The sequence below is a fragment of the Suricata suricatta genome, chromosome 6, assembly GCF_006229205.1.
Source record: "Suricata suricatta isolate VVHF042 chromosome 6, meerkat_22Aug2017_6uvM2_HiC, whole genome shotgun sequence".
In the NCBI taxonomy this organism is placed as follows: Eukaryota; Metazoa; Chordata; class Mammalia; order Carnivora; family Herpestidae; genus Suricata; species Suricata suricatta.
In genome coordinates, this window is record NC_043705.1 from 79,891,303 (window position 1) to 79,918,983 (window position 27,681).

Below are 27,681 nucleotides of genomic sequence, written 5' to 3' on the forward strand. Positions count from 1 at the left end.
AAACAATGCTCAACATCACTCATCATCAGGGAAACACAAATCAAAACCACACTGAGATACCACCTCACACCAGTCAGAGTGGCTAAAATGAACAAATCAAGAGTCTATAGATGCTGGCGAGGGTGTGGAGAGATGGGCACATGCCGAAAGAAACGAGCCAGGACCATAATCTTCCCATACTGTTCTGAAAGCAAGAAGCCAAAGACTGTACTGAAGAAACTACTACTAGAGGATTATAAACAAAGAGATTACCTTTTGTCAAAAATGAGGCACTAATTAAAACTTAATTTTAATTTTAAATAAGCAACTTATATATAGTTCTGGTTAGTTGTGTATAGCTTTATCCATCATAGACTATTAAAATTTAAGATGAATATTTGCTATAATCCTGCTAAGTGTTTTTTTGCCTGTTTTTGGTTTATTTGCTTCTCATGACTTTTATTATAATGAGCATCATATAATAATGGTATAGTTATAACATATAGTTACAACGAATGAATAGTTGTTCATTCATAAATCTGCCTTTCCCCTTATATTGACACTTGTGAGCAACTTAAGAAATCACATTATTTATTTACCTTTTTGTGCCCAGCAATTAGCACAGTGTTAGAATAGGTGCCTAATAGGTGTTTGCTCTAGCACAGTGTTAGAATAGGTGCCTAATAGGTGCTCTTTTGCTCTCTCTCTCTCCATATATATATATGTACATAGAAGTGCATGAAGTGAAAAATCGAATACTCAATATATATATTGAGTTTTTGAGTTCATAAAACTAATTGAGAGGACAAAATCCTCTATGGAATATAAAATGTAAACATATTCAACCTAGGAACAAAATCTGTGTACTTATATCAATAGATAATTTCCAGAGAAATGTACATTGATGTTGTCCTAGCTATAAAATCCTACTGGTATATCCTAGATGTACTATATTGAAGTATAAAAAAAAAGAATAGTTGTCTTTTTTTCATAGCTTAAGGATTTAAAATTTTCTGGAGTACAGAATGTATTAAAGCTTGCTGATATTTTATCATCTTACTCTAAATCAACCACTATTATTTATATTTCCTTACTTAGAGAAATTACAACTGTGTAACTAAAAACACTTAATATCAGTAAGTTTTCAACTATTTTCATATTAAGTTTTAGGAATCATTTGTGATTCTGTCTAAATGAACTTTTTCTTAGAAGTATATGTCTAGCTTTACATATCAAATAAAAAACAAAACCAAAAAATAATAGTAGCAACTATATTCCAACTCTACTCTGAAGTTCCAAGAATAATAATTTGATTCTAAGGCACATGTTAGCTCTTTTGCATGGCAAATAGACACCAAAAAATAAGGAAATTAAAAGAGTGAGGATTGGTATTATAGTTACACAAAGAGCTAAATTTAAAATCCCTTAAATTACATATTTATATTTTTAACCATTCTTGAAGTGATCTATTTATTCAAATAAAAAAGCAACAGTTTCAATAATATGCTTTATATAATGAATTGAAACACAAGAGTATTATCTAGCTGTTATACATGCAGACATCCACCATCTGATAATATGCATCATGTAGTATTCGATTTTTCACTTCATGTGCTCCTATGAATGGCACTGAACAAACTAGAAAAAAAAATAGTAAGCTAAGGATAACATAGAAATGTGAAATAACAATTTTTCTAAATAAATGAAAGGGGCATGATTTTTTTCCAAAATTCTTTTCCATTCCAAATAATTCATTTTGCTGTGCAACAGAGTTATTAAGATACATTCTGTCAACAAATATTCTACAAGTCTAAATCACTAAGAAAGTATGTTTTAGGAAGATCTAGTCATGGAAATAGCTCAAGAAATCTCTTACAGGAAGGCGTTTTTCTTTTTTCCTTAAGAGAAAATGCAACAAAACTCAATCCAACACAATTTTACTTTTTATTTTATTTTATTTTAAAGTTTATTTCTTTTGAGAGAGAGAGAACACATGGGAGAAGCAGAGAGGGAGGGAGAGAGAGAATCCCAAGCAGGTTTTGCATTGTTAGTATGGAGCCCAAGTGGGGGGAGGGTCAAACTCACAAACATGAGATCATGACCTGAGCTGAAACCAAGAGTCGGACACTTAACTGACTGAGTCACCCACTTTTTTATTTTAAAAGATCATGTTTGTTGTGCTCTATGGGGCTTTAGGAACAGTCTATAAAGACTCAATAACCAGTGAATTCAACCTTGATCTTTCTTTAAAAAACTTTTAACGTACTCAACCATGACATATTCAGATAAAAAAGTTCAAGACCATAGCATCTGAGAGCTAAAACTAGAAAAGAAAGCCTTGGTAAGTTTACTCAGCCTTACATTCTCTCCTGAGAATAGATGATACTCAAGAACGATAGAACAGGCAAATACAGCAATGGGAAGCTTCAAAAGCCTAAAGGTACAGCTTGAACCCTACTGAAACAAAGAAAAGGGAACTAAGGTAATAGGTACCTATTAAGAAAATAGTGGTATTTCAATCCATCTTTTACATTAATGAAGAACTCAGAGAATAAAGATCAGAATGTACTTGCCCTAATATGACAAGCACCCTAAATAGAGAAATCTACTCTAGAATGTCAAGTTGTAGGTACGTTCTTACATCCTTCACAAGTCTAAGCAGGACAAACTCAACTTTACTACCCAGTTTTTCTTTGTTCAAAACACTATGCAATTTGTTGTAAAGAAACTACTAAAGTAAAAGGTTTACTTAGGAAGACAACCTTTCCAATTTGTGTAAATCTGGTGATATGTGACACATCCTATGATAGCATAAAGATATATTGAGAAGTGTTTTCAGGCTTTTCATAAGGGGTGAAATTAACACTAATATTTCATTTTCTATTATATTTTCTTAACTGGTACTAAATCCATGATGTCTCGTTAAAAATCCATAAATACTACATGAAGATATAAAAGTGAAAAGAACAATGATAAATCAACTTGGATCCCAGAAAAATTTTCTCATTAGGATAGTGAAAGTTTATACATTTTCCCCATATATAAAATAAAACACAACTGCAATGAGAATTTTAGTTAAATAGTATATCCTCAAAGAAGTCACTGAAAAAAGTAAGAACACCTAAATCTCAACAGATTGTTTTACTTTGTCCAATACCTAAAAATAAAAGGGACCAGGGACTTGGAGTACCTATTTCTACTCATTATGATGACCAGGTTTTACAAAATCCAGGTCCCAAAATCTATGAGTGAAAGGATGCACAATTAATACAAGTTGCTTGCAATAATCTGTTCTCCACAGTATCAAAGGCCTTTAACAGGGTGAGTGTACTATAATACCAAGATTAGATTTATATACCCTAGAAAATGGGTTACACGCTGATGAACAGCATTAAATTGACATAATGGCTCTTAGTGGTTATAAATGTAGCTTTTTCCCTACTTTAATTGGCAATGACTACACTGACCTTTTCTCTATAATTGTAACTACAATACAGTAATTAGACAAACCACTACTTACTTCTGAAATAAAGAGTAGAGGAAGAAAGCTCTCAGTCACCAGCTTTGAGAGTGCAGAGTAAAATGGGATTGGCATTCTACCGGGGGAAAAATGAGCTATCAATAAGAAAAAGGTTTTCACAAATTATGTTCTGTTTATATATCTGGACTAAGGACAAAAATCCCAGAGGTAAAGTCCTTTCATATACATAGAGGAGGTCCCTCCACTTGAGGGCAAAAACCAGTGCTGGAAACAAGTTTGAAAGTCAAGGGGTGTTTGGCTGGCCCAGTCAGTAGAGCACGCGACTCTTGATCTCAGGATCCTGAGTTCGAGCCTCATGGTTTAAAAGAAAAAGGCAAAAAAATTTTCATTTTTCAAAAACCTGAATTAAGGATATTACTTGAGACAGTCAGAAGAGGGGCAAGAGTGGAGAGAAGGTTTATTCCTATTGATCTAAAATAAGAAGAGTTCCTAATTGTGGCCCATGCAGGCGTACGTTCCTTGGGTAAGAATCTTGACTGGGGCCTTGGGGAGAAATCAGCTGCCAGTCATACCAGAGGACTCATGACTCAGGCTGTGAAGGGAGCCGTATCTCCCACCTGAGAGCAAGCACCCTTTTCTCTACCCTGTTTCTGAGTCTCCGGAAAAGGTCAGCCAGCCCTCAACCCTTTAAGCCTCCACAGTGGGAAACACTAGGTCCCTGGAGGAAAGGTGCCAGATTTCTTTTTCATCAGCCAAGACTGTGTGTCAGCGATCACCTGTGTGAGAGACCCTGGGGAGAAAAATCATGGCGTCCTGGGGAAAAAAAAATCAACGCAAGCTCAACCAGTGGGTCAGTTCTTGCTGCAAGGGGCTACCAGTGGCACCTTAAGGCTCCCACAGAAGCCGGACTCTTCCCTACCATCTGTGGCAGCTGGCAAGTAGTCACTACACTGGGCAATGATGAACCAACTCAAGACTCAGGATTCCTTTCTCATTAGGACAGTAAAAGCTTACTCATCTCCTCTACATGTAAAAGAAATACAGTTGTAATAGGAATTTTAGTTAAACAGTATATCCCTATGTGTCACTGAAAATAAGTCAGAAAATCTAAATGAGAGCCAGGTACCATCTTTTGTCAGTGAGAACAATGAAATTTGGCATATGAAAGGCAGTTTAATGAAGTCACTGTACAATTTATGAAAATCCAGGTTATAGAAAAGTGCAATGTACAGTAATTAAAAACTATCCACACATGCAAATTAGAGACCATTAATTTCCCCAATTATAGGAATAGCAAACAAGGCTTCAGAGTATGCTCAGCAGAGTTAAAAGGAGTAGAAATGATGAAAGTGAAAAGTAACAGAAATATTATACACTTATTCAGAAATCCCTTGACTATATCAGAGGCAAGGATTACTAAAACTATAAACATCGTGAAGGCAGGTTCTGCTCACTGCCCTATCCCAAATGCCTAGTTCTGATAGGTGCTTAATAAATATCTGATAAATAAATAAATGAAGAGTAAGTGATATCATACTCGAGAATTTTCCCTTACATATTCTTGGATTACACAGTAATTACTTCTCATAAATGCTTAACAGACACATGTGAAGAATGCTTCTCAAAAGAATTCACTTGGGATAGAAACCTGTATTCTACCGATGCAACACTGGGCAACTTCATCTCTTGTGCCCTGGTTTGCTCATTTGAAAAATGGCAGTAATGGGATGCCTTGGTTTTCCAGTCAGTTACACTTCTGACTCTTGCTTTTGGCTCATGATCATGATCCCAGGCTCCACATTAAGCATGGAGGCTGCTTAAGATTCTCTCTCCCCTTCTCTCTCTCCAGCTCCCTTGCGCGCGCGCTCTCTCTCTCTCTCTCTCTCTCTCTCTCTCTCACGCCCTCTCTCAAAAGAAAAAAAAAAGGAAATAATAACAGTGTCTACCTGACAGCATTGTTATGGGTTTAAAACACAGAAAGGAGCTAGAACAATGACTGTGTTAGTGGTTTCTGCTGTTATTCTGTAATAATTTCTGGGGAAGTTTTTAAAACCCTAAGGCTATTCACTGGTCTTGTTAGCCCCTCTCCTGACTGCAGGGCAGACACCATTTCTTTTTAAAAAATTTTTTTAAATGTTTTATTTATTTTTGATACAGAGAGAGAGAGAGAGAGAGAGAGCGAGCGAGCATAAGAGGGGGAGGGGCAGAGAGAGAAGGAGACACAGAACCAGAAGCAGACTCCAGGCTCTGAGCTAGCTGTCAGCACAGAACCTGATGTGGGGCTCGAACCCATGAATGTGAGCGAAGTTGGAGGCTTAACCAACTGAGCCACCCAGGCGCCCCCAGACACCATTTCTTAATTAACTATGTATTGTCAGTACTAAGCACAATGCCAGGCACATAATAAATGGTCCAAAAGGAAAAAAAGAATACAAATTGTATCGAAGCAAACACTAATATTACAATGTTCTCATCAGAAAAAAAGTCTTCTAGGCCCGTTATGTTTCAGAGCATGGATTTCCTACATAATAAATCCAAATGTGACAGGCATTTTCCTCTAATATTTGATAATATCTAATTAAGAGACAGTTATAATGAAAGAGCTTAAAAATTTTCATTTTTACCAAGGTTCATTATACAGTCAACCTCTATTCCTTTATCCTCTTCCTTACCATTTATTCATCATGCAAAAACTAAACTCTCAATCCTTCCAACGTGTTACTGTGACATCAATGACAAGGATAGCAGATAAGAAGGTTCAACTGACAATCAAATATTGGGAAATGGGCTAAGATGTCAACAATGCAGGACATTAAAACACTTTTTAATCTATTCTGAAGATATGGAGAATTACCCAATGCATTTAGCATTACAAGCACACTTTTGTGCAAAATAATATTTTAGAACGCTAAGAAGAGTGGACTTGCTTTATTCATAAATCAAAATTTTTCCACCCAACTGCCATTATTCACCCCGAAATATTTCTCCCTTTGGTTTCAGAAAAATATAATCTCAAGTGGTATCTCGATACAACATGCTGGATCATCTAAAACCTGGCAATAAAAGTTTTCCATGGTTTCCCTCCTAGCATTTTAAGCAGTACATAATAGGTAAGAAAGAGCTTTCCCCTGAGCACCTAGAAATAAGACTGTTTCCTAAATTAAACCATGAAATTAATTTTAAAAATAGAACAAATGAGCAATGATAATAGTCAAAAGAACTCCCAGGCCACAACAAGAGTTTGACATCACATCATCATCACAATGACATGCACAGAAAGAAGATACCAACTGGAAACATGGCAACCACATAATTTATCATCCAACCACGGCATTAAGCCAGTCATAAAGCAGAACTGTGCTACACCAATTGAGACATACGATCACCCTACATTACAAGAAGTTTTGGTCCAGGTGGAAAATAAGAATACAAAACAGAGAGCAAACTTTGGTATTACCCTACCAAGTACTATAAGAGGGTCCTGTTTCAAGAATACATCATACATTTGGTAACTCATAATGTTTTAGCCCAAGTCTGTTCTTATGATGTAGTTTTGTGTTGTTATATTTAACTTACATTTGTAACTTTTCAATTATTTATGCCTTATTTCTTCTGGGATGTGGTGAATGTTTTTGATCACTGTGACAGGGTATCATGTTTCTTTCCCAAACGCATATTCCAGCGCTGTATACTATGTAGTATACACTGTAGACAGGAGTCACTCACTCACTGGCTGATAGGAATAATAATTATTATTCTAGGTAGCATGTATTGAGTAATTAACTATGCGCCAGAAACTTTTCTGAATACTTTCCACATATAATCACATTTAAATCATAGAAAAACCTCCTAGGTAAGTATTACTGGAATCCCAAGTTTACAGATAAGAAAATAAGAGAGGTCAAGCAATTTGCCTAATGATAAATATGTAGGGAGTGGCAGGGCCACGTATAAACCCAGACTGTGCCCCAGAGCCTGTGTTGATAACCACTATGCTGTACTGTCTCTTAGTGGAAAATATCCTTGTGGCTAATAATTTATTACAAGTTATTTTTTCAGCTATTAAACCTTAAAGTCATTTTTAAATGCTCTAAAATAGTTGCGAGAGCATCCAGAATTTACACGGGAATGGAGAAACAGACATTCTTCTGCAGGGATATAGACTTACATACTCTACAGGGAGTTAAGCGAGATGTATAATAAATTTAGATATGTATTCACCTAGATGTAGAAATTCCCACTGAAGAATTTAACCTTAAGGACAAAAATAAAAGGATATAAATTTACAGGTATAAGAATGCTCACTGTACAATTATTTGTAGGAATAAAAATTGGAAATAACTCAAGGTCTACCAATAAGAGACTGTTTGAATAGATTGTGCTGAAACACTACCATGAATCCATAAGAAATGGTGACATAAATCTATATTTATTAAAACAAAAATAAATCCATAATGTATTGTTGACTTTTAGACACAGGCTGCAAAATACTATGCATAGTGAAATTCCAAGAGGAAGCAGGGGGAGGACACACACATACGTGCACATCTGAAAAGATGTTCATTAAAATGCAAACAGTAGAAATGTCTGAATGGCAATAATTTATCTCACTGTTTTAAAAATATTTACTAAACATCTATTGAGTGTATACGTTATTTTGTCATTCAAAGGGGCATACAAGAATTACAAGAGCCTACACTCCAGAGACACTCCATCCATTCTAGGCCACAAAAGGAAACAAGTGTTGGCGGCAAATAAGTGGCCAGCTAGTAAGAACAGTGAGAGAGGAGCTCAAGCAAACTGGGATGCAGCAGCCTATGGGTCAGGAGGAAGAGCATTCAGGAACCACCTTCCCCACAAGCACGTTGAGTAAAGCTGGGCAAGCTACATGATCTCTGCACCTGTTGCAGAACTGCAAAATGAAGGAGTTACATGGGGTATTCTCGGAAGTTCTTTTCATTTCTAAGGGTTTCTGGTTTAAATTTTCAGAAAGAATACATAAGAAAAGGACAACTCCTCCAGTCCTTGCTAGTCATGAGTGGATTACTCTTTTTAAAATTTTATGTTTATTTATTTTTGAAAGAGAAACAGAGTGTGAGCAGGGGGAGGAGCAGAGAGAGAGGGAGACACAGAATCTGAAGCAGGCTCCAGGCTCTGAGCCATCAGCACAGAGCCTGACCAGTGGCTGGAACCAACAAACTGCGAGATCATGACTTGAGCTGAAGTTGGACGCTCAACCAAATGAGTCACCCAGGTGCTCTGAATTATTCTTCTCTTTAATGTTTCTTTATTTATTTTGAGAGAGTGAGAGACAGAGATAGAGCAAGTGAGCATGTACTCACGTGAGTGGGAAGGGGCAGAGAGAGAGGGAGAGAGAGAATCACAAGCACGCTCCATCTGGTCAGCATAGAGCCCGACTCGGAACTTGATCTAACAAACCATGAGATCATGACCTGAGCTGAAATCAAGAGTCAGTCGCTTAACTGACTGTGCCACCCAGGTGCCCTGGATTATTCTGCAGTTTATCAGTGTAACCTTTAATCTGTTTGGACAGGATGTGAAATAGCAAACTCCAGAAAATTAGAACAATAGAAACCCACAAACCCACTCAGACAATTTGTTATTGGAAATATGACTGTTCCACAGAGAGTGGGATAGTATGCCCTCCTAAGAAAGGAGCCCGCGGAAGACCCTCTCCATCCCAATAAAAGTTCATTTCCAAACAGCTGACAGTTCATTTATAACATTTCACTTTTATACAGATAAAAAAAAAAGTCCAGTGATCCATCTGACATTGTGGTATTTATATGTCTACTGACAAAAATCTAAGGAATAGTCAAGTGAGACTTTGATGTTGCATTCCACTGTTATTCAGATATATCAATAATCAAATCTGGAGAGCTGCCAATAAAAGCAGAATAAACATCATTAGCATTTTAATAAACCTGAAAGCCACAGGGCTGGAAAAACCGAGCGAGACAGAGCAAAAGGAAATCAGCATGTGCAATGTCTCCCTCCGGCAGTCTGCCCCTTGGCAGCCCACTGTCCTCCCTGCTCCGCTCCCACAAAACACGCACTCCGGAGACTTCTCTGGATTTTAAAACCGCTCACAGAACTGCCCAAGTTCCAAAGTTAGGAGCATGTATTATGGTGTTTTTTTTTAATCAAGAATAAATAACCTGATTTTAAAAATACTTTAAGAGACTGCTGATCTTTTAAGAAGCATTTTGACGGTCATATAGTCAGAGTATGATTTTATGTTAACTAAATAGACCCAGAAGATGGATAAAGGAAAAAAGATGGTAAGAAGATGGAATAAAAGAGAGAGAGAGAGAGAAACAAGAGAAACACAGGGAGAGAATATATGCAATGGATGAAGAGCCAGGAGCTTGTACACAGAAGGCTGAAACTACTTCCAAATCAGATCCTGTGACTCTTGCCATATATCAAATTCAGAATAACATACACACATTCAAAGTAAATAGTTAATTTTCCTTAATTTTCAGTCATGTCATTTTCTCAACTGAACTAGAAATTGGAAATTAAAAGCCCTGCTTCCTAGAATATTTTGAATTTCATTTAATCTCTCATTACCCACATCGTGCATGTGTGTGTGTGTGTGTGTGTGTGTGTGTGTGTATACAATGTTAAAGTAAATTTTGAAAAGTGTAACTCATTAAAATACATTTGGATAAAAGCTGCAAGTGAAAAACATTTCCCAAAGGTAAGGAGCTATATATGAAGGTATCTTATCTAATGGCAATAAGTAGGAGACACTGTTGTGTTTTTTTTAGTCTCTATTTCTGAATCTGAATGTACTTTGTCCATTTAATCTGAAAACAAACACATTTATGAAAATACGTAATACTCTGTATACTCTCAATGTCTTATTTTCTTCAGAGAATTGTAAAATTTGCAAACACTTCAGTGTTACTATACGATAAGCAACTAAGTAACTTTCAAGAGTCTGCTGGTAATTTTAAAAAATGTGACTTAAGATGTCCACTGTCAATTTGCAGGAAACCATGAAGCTACAATGATGATGAAGCATCAGTGATAAATGGTACCACCCAAGCCACCATTCTAATAATGAACTCACTCACACTAACTTGATTCACACTCAAGGTGCTTTTGAAACATGATTAAGCCTCCAAACATTCCACAAAGGTAGGTTCTCATTACCCCAATCTTATAAAAGAGAACTTAAGTAAGATTACCAAGGATATATATATATATATAAACATATACATATACACATATGTACCCACACTGTGTGTGTGTATGTATATATATATAGTCACTGACTGAATGACAAAAGTTTGGAACAAGAGCAAAATAAGAACACAAAAGACCCCAGACTCCCAACTCCCACTGCAAGCCCTATTCATTAGTATTGCAGAGAAGCCTTTCAACAGTAATTTATTTCTAACTGACCTTCTCTGGTAGCCACTGGCAAGTGTTTGCCAAAATGTCACTGACCAAAAAACTCCACACAATGCCATATATTTTAAAATGAATATGTCAAGAATCAGATGAAAATGTCATCAGTGACACTGACAACAAAAAAAGAAAATATTCTACAGATTTAAGGAACAAAAGAAGATCCAAGTTAAAGGGGGAAAAAAAGTTACCCGAGAAAATGTCATCAGTGACTACAGCAACAAAAAAGTAAAACAGAACACAGCTTTAAATAAAAGAAGACGACCCAAATCAAATGGAAAAAATTACCTGAGGATCCACTGCTCTCTAATGGATCAGAAAGGAAAGGAAAGACTCCTTTTATGGAGGCTGGTGGAAAAACTATGTCTCCTTTAGAAATCATCCTGTAGTTTCTGGGGGAAAAGGAATCGGCCACAGTTGGAGGCAACATGTCTAAGCACCTGTGAGAATTCTTTAGGTCTGAATCCCAAAGTCACTCATTTTCGCATGTGCATGTCAAAATGAATGACATAATTTGTGAATGTCATAAGTAGTCACAGCAAATTAAATAGAAACTGAACACAAATTTCCTCCTTGTTGCCCTTAAAATAGAAAGCCAAAAGTTGTTGGTTTTCCCATTCTAAAGTCTTTGGAAATAAGTTTCACCTGTGAAAATACTTAAAATTAAACAATGCAAGTGCACCTGGGTGGCTCAGTCAGTTAAGCAGCCGACTTCAGCTCAGGTCACGATCTCACGGTTACTGGGTTTGAGCCCCGTGTCCGGGCTCTGTGCTGACGGCTAGCTCAGAGCCTGGAGCCTGCTTCTGATTCTGTGTCTCCTCCTCTCTCTCTGACCTTCCCCCACTCATGCTCTGTGTCTCAATAATAAATTAAAAACATTAAAAAAAATTTTTTTAATTTAAACAATCCAGTTGGATATGTCTACCCTTTTGAAATTTAAATAAATATATATGATATGTATGTATGTATTTTTGGATTTTACTGAGAAAATTATTTTACACTAAGATTTGGGATTTTTTTCTAAATGCATCTAGCTTTAAAAAATCAATTAATTAAATTCAATTTTTAAAAAATGGACCTAGCTTCAAATGTGATTATTAAAATCAGTGATTACAATTCATGAGGCTCCTGGGTAGCTCAGTCAGTTGAGATTAATTAAGTCAATGACTGCAATTCATGGGGCGCCTGAGTGGCTCAGTTTGTTGAGCATCCGACTCTTGGTTTTGGCTTAGGTCATGATCTCACAGTTTGTGGGTTCAGGCTGACAGTGTGGAGCCTGCTTGGGATTCATTCTCTCTCCCTCTCTCTCTGCCCCTCTGTGCTTTCTCTCTCTCTGTCTCAAAATAAATAAATAGACTTAAAATTTTTTAATAATTGCAGTTTATTACTGATGATAAGAATATATTTTTTGTATATTCTGGAATTTTCACCTACATATGATTGGTACTTTTAAATAAAGCTTTAATAGAACCTTCAAAACAACATGTTTATACTTTTAGATTACCTGCCTGTGGATAAACTGTTCTGAAGATTAACCACAGTCCAGATTTAATCTTAGGCAGTTTCTTCTAACTAAAAGCTCACAGGACACCCATCCTCCCAACAATGAAGCAAATGGATGCTAATATGAATGTTAATAAAGCAGAGAGAGGTTCATGTTGGAATTTCTTGCTACCCGGAACTACTCTCCCATATTCCCTCTTATACACACCCCCAAGCCCATCACTGTGGATCATCACAAATTATAAAACCTTTGTCAAATGCAATATGCACTTAACAGAACTTACTTAGTGGACTGAAATATACTATGCAAATAACAGTTACAAGTTAGTGAAGATAAATGTAACCATTCAAAGCAAACATTAGAAAAATACTGTCAATGGAAAAAGAATCACAAGTAAAATACACAAGTAAAATGCATACAAGAAGCAAGACATTGTAAATTCACTGTGACCTAGTCCCTTCTTAAATAGCTACATTTTCAAAATGGGAGAGGACCATCCAGTAGCAGCAATGTCTGTGTGGATGGTCAAAATATCTGTCAGGGTCCCCTGGGTGCCACTTTATACTTCTCTGCCTCTAATAAGCTTCACTGTTACATCCTGCTTGGAGATGGATGGCTGCCAAGAGCCATTAGCCGCTCCCCTCGCCCCTCCCAAAGCTCTTCTGTAACATAAAGATGTCTCCATACTGGGAATAAACTTGTGATGAAAAATCTTGGAACCAAAAAGATGACAGACATCTCTCTGAAGATGTAAATTACTAAACACTTCTAAGTTCAATAAAACCACTGTAAGGAGCAAAATATTAGCTGTATGGTAAGTAATATATATTTTTTCAAAGACAGTTATCCCATAAATGTCTATAAATATAGACACTTATAGAAAATGTTACAGAACACAGCTCTTTTTTGTTTTTTCCAAATTCATTACTCAATTTAATGAAGCTAGGGCATTGTCTTGACACATTTTGTCATTCCCTTTCCCAATAAATTGCTGCCACAAGGATATCCTGTTTCTCCTGGGTCCCCCCCCCTCCCGCCCCGCAACCCCACCTTCTTCATTCAGTTTTCTTCACTAGTAAGGTGAACATGTTGTCAGCTAGACTAAAACTGTATCTACGTACCTCATACACAAACCACCACTCTCTGTTAGGGAATCCAGTCAGTGTCTCTTTAACTCCTCAGTTACTGCCTCTTTAACTCTGCAAGCATTTTTAGAGGTTATGTCTATACCCATCAAATGAACTTGACTATTCTGAATGTCTTATTTTGACTTGCTCTATTTCTTGACCAACTTGAGCAGTTCTTTTTTTTTTTCCTGTTACCTTGAACACAAACTTATTGTCGGATTGTCATGTAATCAATCAACACATATTTACTAAGCTTCCAGTTAGGAGCCTAGGAATGTGGAAAAGTCACAATGTCCAGATACAGTTTTAATACTTATGCTGCTATCAATGGCACATTCTAAGAAATTTATAAACCATCTAAGTATAAATTAAAACTAGTAGACAAAAATGCAACTTCATGTCTCTTCTCTACCCAAATATCAAGTAAGGTTTTCTAGATATATACTCACACAAAGCAAAGTATTTGTTTATATACATGTAATACAACATAAAAATATTAAAATACACTGGTGATTTATTGGTGGAAAAGAAGAGACTAATCAAAACCAAAAATAAGAATTCAGCTTAAATTTCAAGCTAGAAGGAAAACAAATGGGAACTGTATTTCCCAAACGAAACTAGTTCTCAAAATGCTATAATAAATCACGGAGGAAATGCTCCCAGGCTTTATTTAACAGGCAATAAAGCCCTGAGGCAGGTCTGATTAGTGCGCTGCTATGGTAAATGATAAGATGAGCAATGATATATATGTCAGAATCAACTACTACTATTAACTGGTTTATTGATGTATAGTTGTTACAGTGATAGTTAAAACAATAAAAGCATTTCAAAATTGAAAAGATCCCACTTGTATTTGTGGGATTTTTGTGGTAGGTATTTAGTACCATTACTTATATATGCTATAGAAGCTATGTCCTTATAAGACTTATTATTAGAAGACAAATGCTGAAGGTAAATAACAATATGGTGATTAAACTTCAGCCATAATACTTCCTTCTAAGAGAGAGTCTTTTCCTTTCCATTTCTCCCTAACTTGACAATTGAGTAAAAAAATATATTAAAACTATAAAACACCTAAAATTGTTTTTAATACAACAGTTGACTACTGAACAACCAGATTTTAACCACAATGGTCTGCTTTTACACATTGTTTTTTTATAAATACAGTACAGTGCTGTAAATGTATTTTCTTTTCCTTATGATTATTAAAGTAACATTTTCTTTTCTCTGGCTCACTTTATTATAAAAGGACAGCATATAATATATACAACATAATTTGTGTTAACCAACTATTCTTTTTATCTATAAGGCTTCCAGGCAATGGCAGGCTATTGGCAGTTACATTTGGGGGAGTCAAATGTTACACGCCAATTGTCAAATGTGCAGGGGGCCAGAGATCCTAACCCCTGCACTGTTTGAGGCTCACCTTTATACATAAAATTCAGGTCTTATATTTATGTATTTTTAAATCTATATTCATACTATTCCCTTCAGACTCAGAGCTCGTGTGACAGCAGAAGAGCTGTCTTTTGTTCCATGCATCTTTTAGACGAGTACTCAAGACTAAGTAGTAACACTAGAAACTGCAAATGGATGTTATTTTATTGTAATACCTATTCAATGATATTTATTTTATTATAATGCTATTTAGCTGGCACTTCGATTCTATAGACTCCAATGGTAGATTTAACTGCTGATGGCAACCGAGTATATTTTTAAACTTGGAATAAGCTGGTGGAGGCAGTTTGATAGATGGGATTGAGGTGAGACAGATCTATATTCAATCCTGACTCTGCATTTACTAGCTGTGATCATCAGCAAGATACTACCTCTGTGAGTCTCATGTTAGTTCATCTATAAAACAAGGTATAATGATACCTATGTCATAGAGTTAATGGGATAGTGAAATAAGATAATAACTAAAATACTCTTGGCACTTTGCCTAACAATATAAAATTCTCAATACAGAGTAGCTACAAAGTCTCATAATCAACTGCTGTATAACAAACCACATCAAAACTTAGTAGCTTAAAAAGCAAACAAACAAAAAAACCCAGCTCTTATTTGCTCATTACTCCATGGGCCAGAATCTGGACTGAGCTTAGCTGAGTAGTTCTGCTGGTCTCATTCTCTACACAGGACTGCAGGAATCCAAAGGCTTGACTGAGGCCGGCTAATCTAAGATGGTCCCGCTCACATATATATGACCATTGATCCTGGCTGCTGGCTTAGCCCTCCATCTCCATGTGGTCTCTCATCTTCAGAGAGACTGGCCTGGGCTTCTTCAGGCGATGGCAGCATTCCAGAAAGGCAAGAACAGAAGTTGCTAGGCCGCTTGAAGCCAAAGCTTGGGAAGTCTCACAACATAATTTCCACTATATACTGTTGGTTTGAAAAAGTCACAAAGCCTGTCTAGATGCAGAAGAATAGGGGAATGGATGCCACCTATGGATGGGAGGCTAGGCAGTGTCATAGTGCACAAAGCATGCGTAGAGTGCTGGGAAACACTTATAGCTGTAATCTGCAATCTTCCGAAGTGTGCAAAATAGTGACCAATTCTTATAGCAGCTATGCTATCTTTCAACTTTAAATAATTGCAGAATTCAAGTTTTGAAGGACAAGAAGAAGTATTAGCTTGAGTTTTCTCCAACCTACAGTAACATCTGTTCTGCTGCTTCAATGACAGATTTCAGAAGAAACACAACAACCAGTCCCAGTAACTGCTATTATCATGTTGCTTTTGGTCTAAAGGTCTTCAGCACGTTTCTATTGGATTAATCAATACATTTATTTTCATCTGACTTGATGGCTTTACCTCCAACAAGCAGCTGTCTAACCGAAGATTCCACAACAAACAGCATCACCAAGAAATTGGGATCGAGCGTGAAGTACTTCTAGAGACTATGAAATGTGTAAAAGAAAATAAAGAAAGATATACCACTGTAAAAAGTATATATGCTTTTGTTCTTCTCCACAAAAGGATCACTAAAGAAAAATTTAGTTTTGTGATGCAATTAGCTAGCTATTCATACTGAATTAAGGAGAAATAAAAATAAATAAATTAAATAATCTTTATATCTTCTATCAAAAAAAAAGTAGAATGCCAAACAAAACTTGAAACTTATCTTTAAATTATTGTGTCAAATCTCATTTTAATGAAATTCTTTCTAAATTTCTTGTCACAGCCTCAGAAAGTCACAAAATGATAACTGCTACCAAGACTTTCTTTACGGTGTGTGTCTCTGAAAGATTTATCTTGAGAGCCACAGTCCTTCATACAATAAAATATGTTTGTTTTGGAGAATTTCATGGGGCAGGATATGCCACTAAACACACTGCATGGTTAAGAATTGCTCCTTATGGAAGGAGAGAGGTGAAAGAAAGAGCCACTTGCTGTTTGACAATATGGTGAGCAGAGAAGCAGTCTGGGGAATGGCTAATTCCCCCACTGACATTTCTACATTTTCCAATGAAGAACTCATTCCTAAACTTGCCATTTTTTTTTCAGCTGAGAATCTGTTACAACATTGCTTCATAGAGAAACAGTTGGAAACTCAAGTAGTTTTCAATTTTAGACAAATTGATGCTGCCAAAATTATAATACTCAATAACAGAAAACTTCAATAACATGAAGTGTGCCTAATCTGGTTTTTCAGACATTAAAAATCCTGATTACTTTATGAAGCCACATAAGAAGCCAAATACACATTCAGCTAGAGGAACTATCACTAGCCAGTGCCATCTTTGGTATTTCTTCTCCTATGTGAACAAGGCAATTTAGCGCACATACTGAAATCAGATAATCCTAACTGATAATTAAAGATTAAAGATAACCCCATGCTACAGCTCCTGTACAGATAATCCACTTCTCAATTTATTTTTATAGAAAATCCTGTAAATATCTAAAACATTCTCATTTTGCCTTATTTCAAAGCCCTACAGGAGTGATAGATACACTATATAAATATGTATGGAATAGTTATCACTTTGAAAAATAGTGACTATTCTAACATTCTTTAATTATACTGCTTACTAATCTTAATTGCCACGATTTCAAAAGACAGTTCCAAAGTGCATCTTGAACAAACAGAAAAGCAATTAGCCTAAATTAATTGCTTTGCTGATGTGATTTGCAGTAGGTATGCTTGGTGGTTTTGAAACTCCTGCCAGTGCTTTCACAACTTGATGTTCTGATGATTTTTTAGCCTATTTTTGCACCAGAGCAATTAACCAGATAATTGTTCTAATGTGAACCTGGCCTTAATCAGTATGTTTAGGTTCATGGTAGCAATTAACCAAATATTAAACATACTTTAAAGAACAAAACTTATAAGTGCTACAAGAAGAGTTAAGAAAAACCTCCATTTTTTTTCTCAGACAGCCATACTTTTCTCACCAAGCAGAAAAAAAGCTGTAACTGTCTCCTCTGCCTCTTTTCAATTAACACAAGGTAAAATTACATATGAAAGGCAAGTGAAGTTTCTGGTTCTTCATTTAGAAATATTCCAAAGACCTATTAAGAGGGCAAACCCAAGGATTTGACACTAAAATCCTATTTATTGTTCAAAAAATGAGGCTACGGGTTTCAGGTAAATAGCATGCAAAACAAAAACCAAGCTCTATCCGAATCAGACAATGACAAATCCTCACTTTATGAAGCGTCAACTGTATTCAGAAATAAATGAATCTGGAAGAAAGAGGGCATTTGAACCAACTGCCTGGATTTCAACCAGAGTTCAAGCCAAATTTAAAAGCAGATTTATACATCCTACAAAAACAGAATTTATAATTCTTGCATCATACAGGTATTAAATGGCTTCTCGGAGCTGGGCCCTATGCGAGGTGCCACGGGATGCTGGGAAGGGGGCAGGGGGTCTGCGATGAAGACACAGGTCCTCCTTACCTGGGGAGAAACTCATACACAAAACATTATGCAGCCACAAAACGATCTATGCCACAAACAGAGCGACTGCTGTGGATTCAGCCAGACAGAAACACGATACAGCACTTCATTACAACCACCATCATCATTTCTTTTCTTTAAATATAAAGAAATCCACATTCACTTTAAGGGAAATCATCAGGAGTGCAATCATAATTGTTAATGAAACAAGTTTGCTTTTTTGCCTTCAGTAAGTGAGGAGATATTTTATACTGCCTTAAATTAAATATGTTATCAGCTGGGGAATAATGTACGTAAAACTTTTCTGTTTTCATGAAGCAAAGGGTTCAGCTGCAAGTACTCTGTCATTCTTCATGTCTCCATGTCTTCAAGTCTTCTTTCTTAATTTCTGAAAAGACTGTCACACAGAAAGTAGCCCAGGCACATGTGTGTCTGGTCTGCCATTTTTAATTATTACCTATCAAATTCCAACAATTTCTTCTCTGGTTAAACACGTGTGTACCTATCTGCTAAAAAATTTCTTTATGCCACAGTTCATAAAATATTTTAAGCTGATGCAAATCCCTTGCACTAAATTAATAACTAATCACAGGAGATATTTATCATCTCAAGCCTTTTACAGAAAAATTGTCAGATTTAATCACCTTTCTCATATTTTCACTATTTACTGGGCTTCATTTATCATACATTCAAAAATTTTGACAACAGTGAGTTATTTTAATTACCATTTCTGGTTGGAGATTAAGTATATGACAACTCCTGGGGGAACTGGAGAAGAGAGGGATGGTCCTAAGTTGGAGCAATCAATAAACGATTAGCCTGTCATCAATAAATGAAGATTTTCTTCTCTGTTGGCAATTTTAAAACAGGTTTGAGGTTAGGAAGCCTCTAAATTCATGAGTATATAGTGCTGCATTTATCATCACATAAAACACATGCCATTCTTCCCATAATTTGATCATGAATTTAGATTTTATATCATGCAAGACATATGTTTTTTAGTCCCCCAAACTGAATGATTAATATATGTTTACTCACATTTATAATGCCTGGAAGACACAAAAGGAGTAGCAGTGTTTAGAGTGCCAGATCTGGGAAAGCCAGTGATACACTTCTACAGAAGCTCGGCTAATTATTATTTGCGGAAATCTTTACTTACTATTTATCACTCAATAGGAACCACCCACAAAACAGAAATTTAAAATTACCATTACATGTCAAAACTACCAAAAGATTCACATTATTCTGTGGGACAAATTAATGGGAACATGGACAATCAATAAGACAAACTCATCCACATCAAATCCGGCTTCCATCCCATCTTCAGAAATGGAGTTAAAAATTAAAGCAAGCTGAGACATATACATCTCATACAGATTTTCTTTCAAGCAATTTTATTAGGTTAAATACTCTTGAACATATATCAATTAACCCTTTCCTTCAAAATGAGACTTAGCCACTAGATGTACTAAAAGAACGAATATCTAATACCACTGTGTACCAAACAATGAAAAAGTTCCTTTAATTTGAATGCACTAAAAATTTCATCTAAGGATAGATGCACAAATCATTTTACCAGGGACTTTGCCTTTTGTACAAAAATATCATCAGCTATTTGAAAAATCACATATACCAGGAAACCAGTACAGATCTGTTACAGCAATTATTTCTTGCCAAAGGTACTGAGATGTTCAGTGAGGTTAACTTCCTTCTTTTTAACCCAGTGACAACGTACTCAAAATATACACTCAGTGTTGTCCTTTACTCTGCAGTGGTTAAGTATTTGCTACAAATGACAGGGAGCTTTTACAGATAATAAGATATCTGTAAAGACAAATGTGTGTTATCACATGCTTAAATAAATGCCTATTCAAATTTCATTTGTGGAATTCCTTTCGATACCAACTATGAAAGAGGTGTGGTACAAGACACAAAGAGGGGCACGACTTTCTACTTTTCCTCAAGGAACTTAGTAAGAAATGAGTATTTACAAATGGGGCTGTTGGGGAAAATTTGCTTTTCATTACAAAATTAGCTGTTTTGTAAATCCACAATTCTATGTACACAGTAAGATATCCAACACTTGTCACCTATCAGATATCCCAGAGGCAAAAGAGAAGGTAACATTCTGATGATGCTCAGAATGATCAAGCACAGCGTGATGCCTGAGGTAGGATGGCCATACGATTTATCACCCAAACCAGGACACTTTAGAGCACAGAAGGCAACTGCATAGCACAAATGCTAAACCTGACAGAATCTCAAAAGAACAAGAATGGGCTGGAAATGTCCTGAGCAAATCAGGCCACTGGGTCATTCCAGGTCTGAGGCAGAATGAGGTACTGGGAGAACATGAGCTCCTCGTGGTTAGAGCTTAGACTCTGAAGACAGATTAAAATGAATTCATCTTGGTTCTACCACTTACTACTTGTGAGTTATCTAATCTCTCTGGACCTTAATTCTTTCATTTGAAAATGGGGTTAATTTCTTCCTCAGGTAAAGACTAAACAAAACATTACATGTAAACACTTAGCACAGTGTATGGCACAGACTATAATAAATGATAGCTATTATTAGCTATCTTTATTATCCTTGGTCCAAGAAACAAAAGGGAGAAAATATTATACTCTCTGACCTCTCTAGCATTACAAGAACCAATCACAGTTTTAAAGAGAAGCTCTAATGGATAGAAGGACACAGAAGACATATTTACAGATGGCTTGAGAGATTGAATAGTAGTTACTCTAATATCAGACTATTCGTCTAAGGATGGTCTTACAAGTAATGTGAATATAAAGGAGTGTCAAAAAATATGCCAAGCTTAAGTAAGTGTCACGAGCTCAGAAAGACTCCATTCTGTCCTTAGAATTCCCTTAGAACTCAATAAAATATTTCTTATTCTTTTAGCAAAAAATACAAATATCATGGAAAGCATACAAAATTATGCAGATTACAAAAATAAGCTAAAATCTAGTTGTACAAAAGCTCCAGGTGACCAGCCCAGCCACAATATTAGGCACCAAAAGTAGGCAGACAGACCGCTCCACATATTCTACGCACGCAGGGCAGTGCTGCTATAAATGCCACAATGGCGTTGCTTCAATAGTCAGTGTTATTTTTGCTGCCTCTTTATTTCCAAGTTTTCAGACTTTTATAAGAGAAAATTGTTCAAACTTCACACTCAATACTCCAAGGTGAAAAGTATTCCTCTCCTCCAGACCACTTAACTTTAATAGAAAACAAAATATTTTCAAACTCAAATTCAACTATGCCTGCTGGATTTAATGGATAGGTTTGTCCCCCCTGGGCAACCTTTAAACCTCAGTCTCTAGGAGAATTAAGTAATATTAGGGGATTGAAATGAAATAAAATTCTAAGTCCACTGTGACATGACATTCACAGTAAGATGGTAGATTATCCACCCAGTCCTCGAACACTTATAAATACAATATATAGCATATGCTCACAAAACAATTCTTAGAAATAAAACACAATGGGCACTCAGCAAATAGTTTATATCACCACCACCTGCTCAAATCCTCTCTGAACTTTATTTCTAAATGTCACCGTTTTTTATTGAATCAACGGAAATTTGAAAGAAGAAACAGAATAAACATCCAGAGAAGATCAAGGGAGTTAGAAAAATCTTTATAGAAAGCCTCATTGAGTTTTCCATGAGCCAGGGCGCTGTCAGTCTCCCTCAAAGGGGTGGTGGAGTAATCTGTCATTCTGCAACTTCAACCTAAGTATACCTAAAAGACTAAATAGGGCTATATGCAGAAGAAGAAAAGAGAAGGAATTCCAGTATTAAGATTTTTCTTAATGCTATAAACAAAGAAATCATGATTCAAATACTGAGCACTGGAAATAAATTCATTTTGAGACAAGTAATTTTAAATCACAGCCTTGAAGTCGGAAGGAATTTAATTAAGTAGCTCAACTCTCTTCGTAATTCAGGAGACTTTTTTTTAGAAAACTCTTGTTTGGACACTAAGTGGAAGTGTCCATTTTGGATGGCAGTAGATGAAATTAAAGTTTTAAACTAATTTTAAGCTGAATTTTGTCTCTTGTTGTAACATCTACCCTTTTGCCAAAGTTCTGATGCCTAAAATAATGAAGAACTAACTACGTAGACCAATTAGCTCTCTATTGTCTGGTAAAACAGTTTATCAGACTCGATTTTAGAAGAACGATTTGTTTTGAAATAAGAAATTCCTTTTAAAGTCTCTGCATTCTTGATTTGAATATAGGAGAATTCAGTTTGTAGACCGGGGATAGACAGTTAATACAAAAGTACAAAAATCCTATGCCTGCAGGAATGATGGAGGACCAGAGAATCACCAGAGGGAACAGCCTGGTTCTCACCCCGGAGAGACTGAGTCCAGTGTTGCCAGATCTGCAACTCTTCCAACAGGGAGCCCAACTTCACAATTCTTATGTGAACTACTCCAATTTTTAAAGGGTTGGCAACTAGTTCAACTTTGTAAATATTGTCTAGGTGAAACAAAACAGCTTTATGGACTGGACTCAGCTGTAGCCTACCGATTTGCAGCTTCAACTTATTTAAAAGCATCATTTAAAGAGAAACTACCAGTTTCTATTCTAAACACTAGGACATATAAAGTAAAATGTTAACAGATTATAAATGCCATTTTATATTTGGAAGAAATTGGTCACAAAAGCCTAAGATTTAAAACTCTCCAAGTTTAAGAATGTCCACTGATAAAACAGCTCCCTTTACATGAACAGAAGATTCACACAGCAAAATAACTCCTTAAAGAAAGTGTCCTCAGTTACTAATATTCAACAACTTTAATACATTCAATCTGTTTAACTGCAAATTCAAAACATAAATCACTAGCTAGGCAAGTTCAACTAGTGGGCAATATAACTTACTTTAACCTGGTATTTACTATGTTTTGTGATTTTAGCTGATGGAAGCTAGAGAAATTTTCATTTTTCTTACACTGTTATCCTAATTCATTAGCAAGCATGGTCAACTGTTAATGAATGGATCATATATTTGATAATGGGTATATAGACCATGTGATTCAACTTTTTTCAAGACTAATGTTAAAAACTGAAAATGGGGAGATTAATTACCTCTTTGATAGCCAATTTAAACTCTTTAAATAGTTTTTGTAAAGATCTATTAAAATCAATTAGATTTCATTTAATTCTTCTTGGCAAAAAGGAAAAAAAGAGTCATTATAAGCCTATAACTAAAGATGCTCAGAACCATTCAGGTTTTTATATATCAGCTTGTTACATCCAAAGCATGCTGCTTTTAGACTCTGTGCCAACCATACAAAAATGGTGATGACCAAACCGGATGTGAAATAATGAAAGATTTATATCCAAAGTAAATAAACATTTCAATAAACTTAGAGAGAGAAGAGGAGATATAACAACCAGATGTTTAAGTCACTAATAGAAATAGTCAGTGTCCTCTTTTCATAAACCACTTGGATTTTATTTGTATTCAAAAGCAATGGTAAATGTCAAATGACTACTAGACCATCCTTCTGAATACAAGAAAATATCATGCTGTTTAACTCTCTAAATACAAAAAGTGCTTTTAGAAAAACAAAGATAAAGAACAGCATGTCTTAGTCATACACATCAATTGAAGAACCTAAAAATGCTAAAAGATACCAAGAGCATAACAATAAAGACCTTCAATTATTACATATTTTAAAATTTGAACTTCAAAAGAAAGTTTAGAGATAGAAACTTTTTAAGTTCAAGACAAAACTTATATGTAAAGATCTGGATATCAAAGTTTATCTTCATGCAAGGATTCCTTTCTTAAAGCTAGCAGCATTAAATATAGATCTTTTTCAGATGTACTACATATAAAACAACATCTAAAGTTTCTATTATACTTTTATTAGCAAAGAAAATAATGAGATTCCTTTTTAAAAAATTAAGAAATTTACATATAGTGTCAGTTGTGTGTGAATCCCAACTATGAAATGGAAATTGACTCATTAGCCACCATTTGCTTTTCCTTGTCTGTCCTCACCCAGTTTTTAATGCATCAATGATAAAAAAAAAAATACATCTGTTGGAAAAGCCAAAAAGGTCATATAGATGGTCTAAATTTAATAGGAATAGTATGACCTTCCACTAAACAAAAGACTTGAGAGAATTAAAAGAGAAAACGTATAAAGTGCCTATCAATTACCTGGGTAATAAAGGTTACTTTCCTCCCTTCTCTCCTTACAAGGCTCACTATTATCTATCTCACTCATTAAGTCTTATGTCACTTAAAGAGAGCAACCTTTGAGAGCACGAAGGACTCAGTGCCCTACAGTCTGAGACATAGTACCAAGTATTTAGTAGGGGGTTAATAAATGCTTCCTGATTTACTAGAGGATAATAATAATGAACAAATGTAAAACAGACGCTAATTGATAGGCTAAATGCATTAGTGCATTCCAGTGCCCTCTATATGAAAGGTTACTAACCCATCTCGGCTAAGTGCTGAAATTATAATTAAGTCTAACGAGAAGTCCTAGATTTATACCAATATAATTACAAATATTACTTAGCTTAGTGATAGACTATGGCAAGAACAATGAGATGAGTAATTTAGATGATACTGCAAAGTGGGTTTTAATGTTTGAAACTCCTATTACAGTACACAGGATAAGTGCAAGTAGTGTAATTAAAACCTAAAAGAGTCTGATTTTTAAAACTCTACTGCTCAGCCTCATTAAAATGCATGTTTTCTCAATTAATCCAAACTTTTCCATTAAAAACATAAAAATACACTTTCATTCCTCGCAAATAAATCTCTACAGTACATATATTTAGGATCAAATACCAAATAACCATTACAGTTAAGTAGGAAAAAAATTACTGAAATAGCAAGAGCTTTGAATAGATGAAGCCTAACAAAGAAAGGCAAAGTAAGGGCTGCCCACATTCTCATCTGTAAATATCCAGTTAGAATTAAATAAGCATTTGAAGAGCCAGAAGATGAGAAATACCTAAATATCTTTATTTAAATGATATAAACCTAAGCAAAATGTTTACTTAGAAGACAACCCTTCTAATTATACGTGGACTGCTTCTTATTTACCTCTGTATTGTTTAATTACTGATGCTTCTACCTGTGTCAGCTACACAGAAAATTATTGTGGAATAAAAAGCAATCATTTTCATAATCATTTTGTTGGAGAAACAGTTTTTTCCTTTCAATTCGTTGTATTACTAAGCAGTTTATCTCAATATTAAACTAAGGCGAAACACCACAGGTTAATGTTTCCTTATGCATTTAATCTTATTAGATGTTATGAAAAACACTTAAAAGATTATTTTAAGGTACCATGTAATTGGTAGAAGAATGTTGATTATAAAGAAGAATTTTATTAAAAAATTTTTAATTTTCTGAAGATTTCAATATGCTCTATATGGCAACTATTACTCAAAAACAATAAATACCTTTTATAAATGACCGTGTGATCCAGATTAGAAAATTTTTCAAGAAAAATTTTACTAAGATTTTTCAAGTCAAAGGCTATCACATAACTGTAAGGGTAATGTGGGGGGAAGTTAAGAAACTATCATTAGGACTTACAATAATTGGGGAAAATGGAGTCCACGTAACTTTAATTTTAAGTACAAAAGGAAATTAAAGGGGAAAGGGAAAATTATTTTGACTTAAAGCATTATCTGACACAAACTTAATCACTGCTCCTATTTATGCAAAAGTATTTAAATCTAAATAGGTACTATTTTAGGTGAAGTAGTACTTTCTATTTTAAGAGCAAAATATTTTGGGCGGCTTATCTTTAAAAAAAGAACAAAATCAAAATTTATCCCTCAAAGTTACAGGGCCAGCATCTTGTCTCAGGTTTGTATTTCAGAACCTACATAAGCTAATCAGTAGCAGCAAAAGCGTCCTATTCCACAGGTGATTTCATTATAAAGAAGTCTACTCTCAAGGGTTCTTTCATCTTTTTCTCTTTCATGCAATAGTTCAAAGAAAACTGGGTTTATCATTGCTTATAAGAAGAAAAGTGCCCATTTTACACATTTTGACACTACACATTAAACTATCCATGATGTGACTTCCATTTTTAAAAGTGGATTATACAATATTAGTTATATTGTATCAACAAAGAACAAAATATGATCCTTGAGAAAGGACCTGAATGCATACTGTTTGAAATGGTTTCTTAGAATCATTCTCCTTGATAAGTGAACAGTAAATCAACCACAAAAGTTGCAAAAATATTAAAGTAACAAGCAATATATCCTGGATGGATAACAAAGAAAAGTTCAACTGACTGCTATTGTTATAACTGTTTAGGCAAACACTGAATCAAAGCACATAAAATCTTGTAAATATAAGCAATGGATGGGTTAAAAGTACACATCTAGATGGTGTTCAAATCTTAAACATACCTATTTCAAAAGGCATGACTACATTAAATTTTCCTTAAGATTTACATGCCTTGTTATAATGATAATTAGTATTTGGTCAATAGAACACGTTTCCCTCTGGAAAATTGTTTTTAAGATGTCAGAATGGTTACCTGTCATTTATGATCCAGTTCAGACAGAGATTGAGAGAGCTAAGATTTTTGCACCTCTTGACAATTTCCATCACAGTTTCATTATCCAGTTCAGTGATATGACGTAGGTCCAAGCTGGAAAGATTTCGTAGCTAATGAGATAAAAAAAAATAAAGATGAGAAATGTTAATGTTACATTGATTCTCAAAAGTTATAAAGTTTATTACAAAGTAGAGTATCACTGTACAATACTGAAAATAGCTAATAGTCTAATCAAATTAAGCTCATTCATATAATATTTTACATAGTAGTTAGAAATGAATGGAGAAATCTAAAGTGAATATATGAATGCAGTAAATATTATAATCAAATGTATTTTACTGATGTTTCATAAAAATAAAAAATAGCAACTTAATAGGTGGCAAAGCTGTTAAACATGTCACATTAAGTACCTACAGTTTGTAAGATTATTCTAACATTGTTCAATTTCAGATATTTATATTCATGATTATAGTACCACTTCTGTGTAGGTTTTTTCACTTTTTAAAAGATGAGATATGAGTAAATGGTTAATTCAGAGATACTCTGGTGATACTTTATCAATGTACCCCAAACAGAAATACTATGCATGGTGTGTTTCACCATGTGGAAAGCAATATAAAATGTTGTTTAAGAAGTAAAGATTTTTCAGGGCACCTGGGTGGTTCAGTCAGTTGAACGCC

General features: G+C 35.2%; 1 protein-coding gene and 1 long non-coding RNA gene across 2 annotated transcripts in view; one reads left to right on the top strand and one right to left on the bottom strand.

Annotated features, from left to right (window-relative positions):
- Positions 1-27,681, bottom strand: part of FBXL17 (F-box and leucine rich repeat protein 17) — a gene marked incomplete at its 5' end in the record, with an annotated part of 472,906 nt that overhangs the window by 273,543 nt on the left and 171,682 nt on the right. The window contains one exon of the mRNA XM_029941235.1: positions 26,981-27,111. Coding sequence (XP_029797095.1) covers positions 26,981-27,111 — 131 coding nt within the window. The remainder of the gene's footprint in view (positions 1-26,980; positions 27,112-27,681) is intronic.
- On the top strand, positions 6,795-16,474 carry LOC115294706. Its single transcript, XR_003910075.1, has 3 exons — positions 6,795-6,968; positions 10,480-10,627; positions 16,132-16,474. It is a non-coding gene; the product is annotated as an uncharacterized LOC115294706 (long non-coding RNA).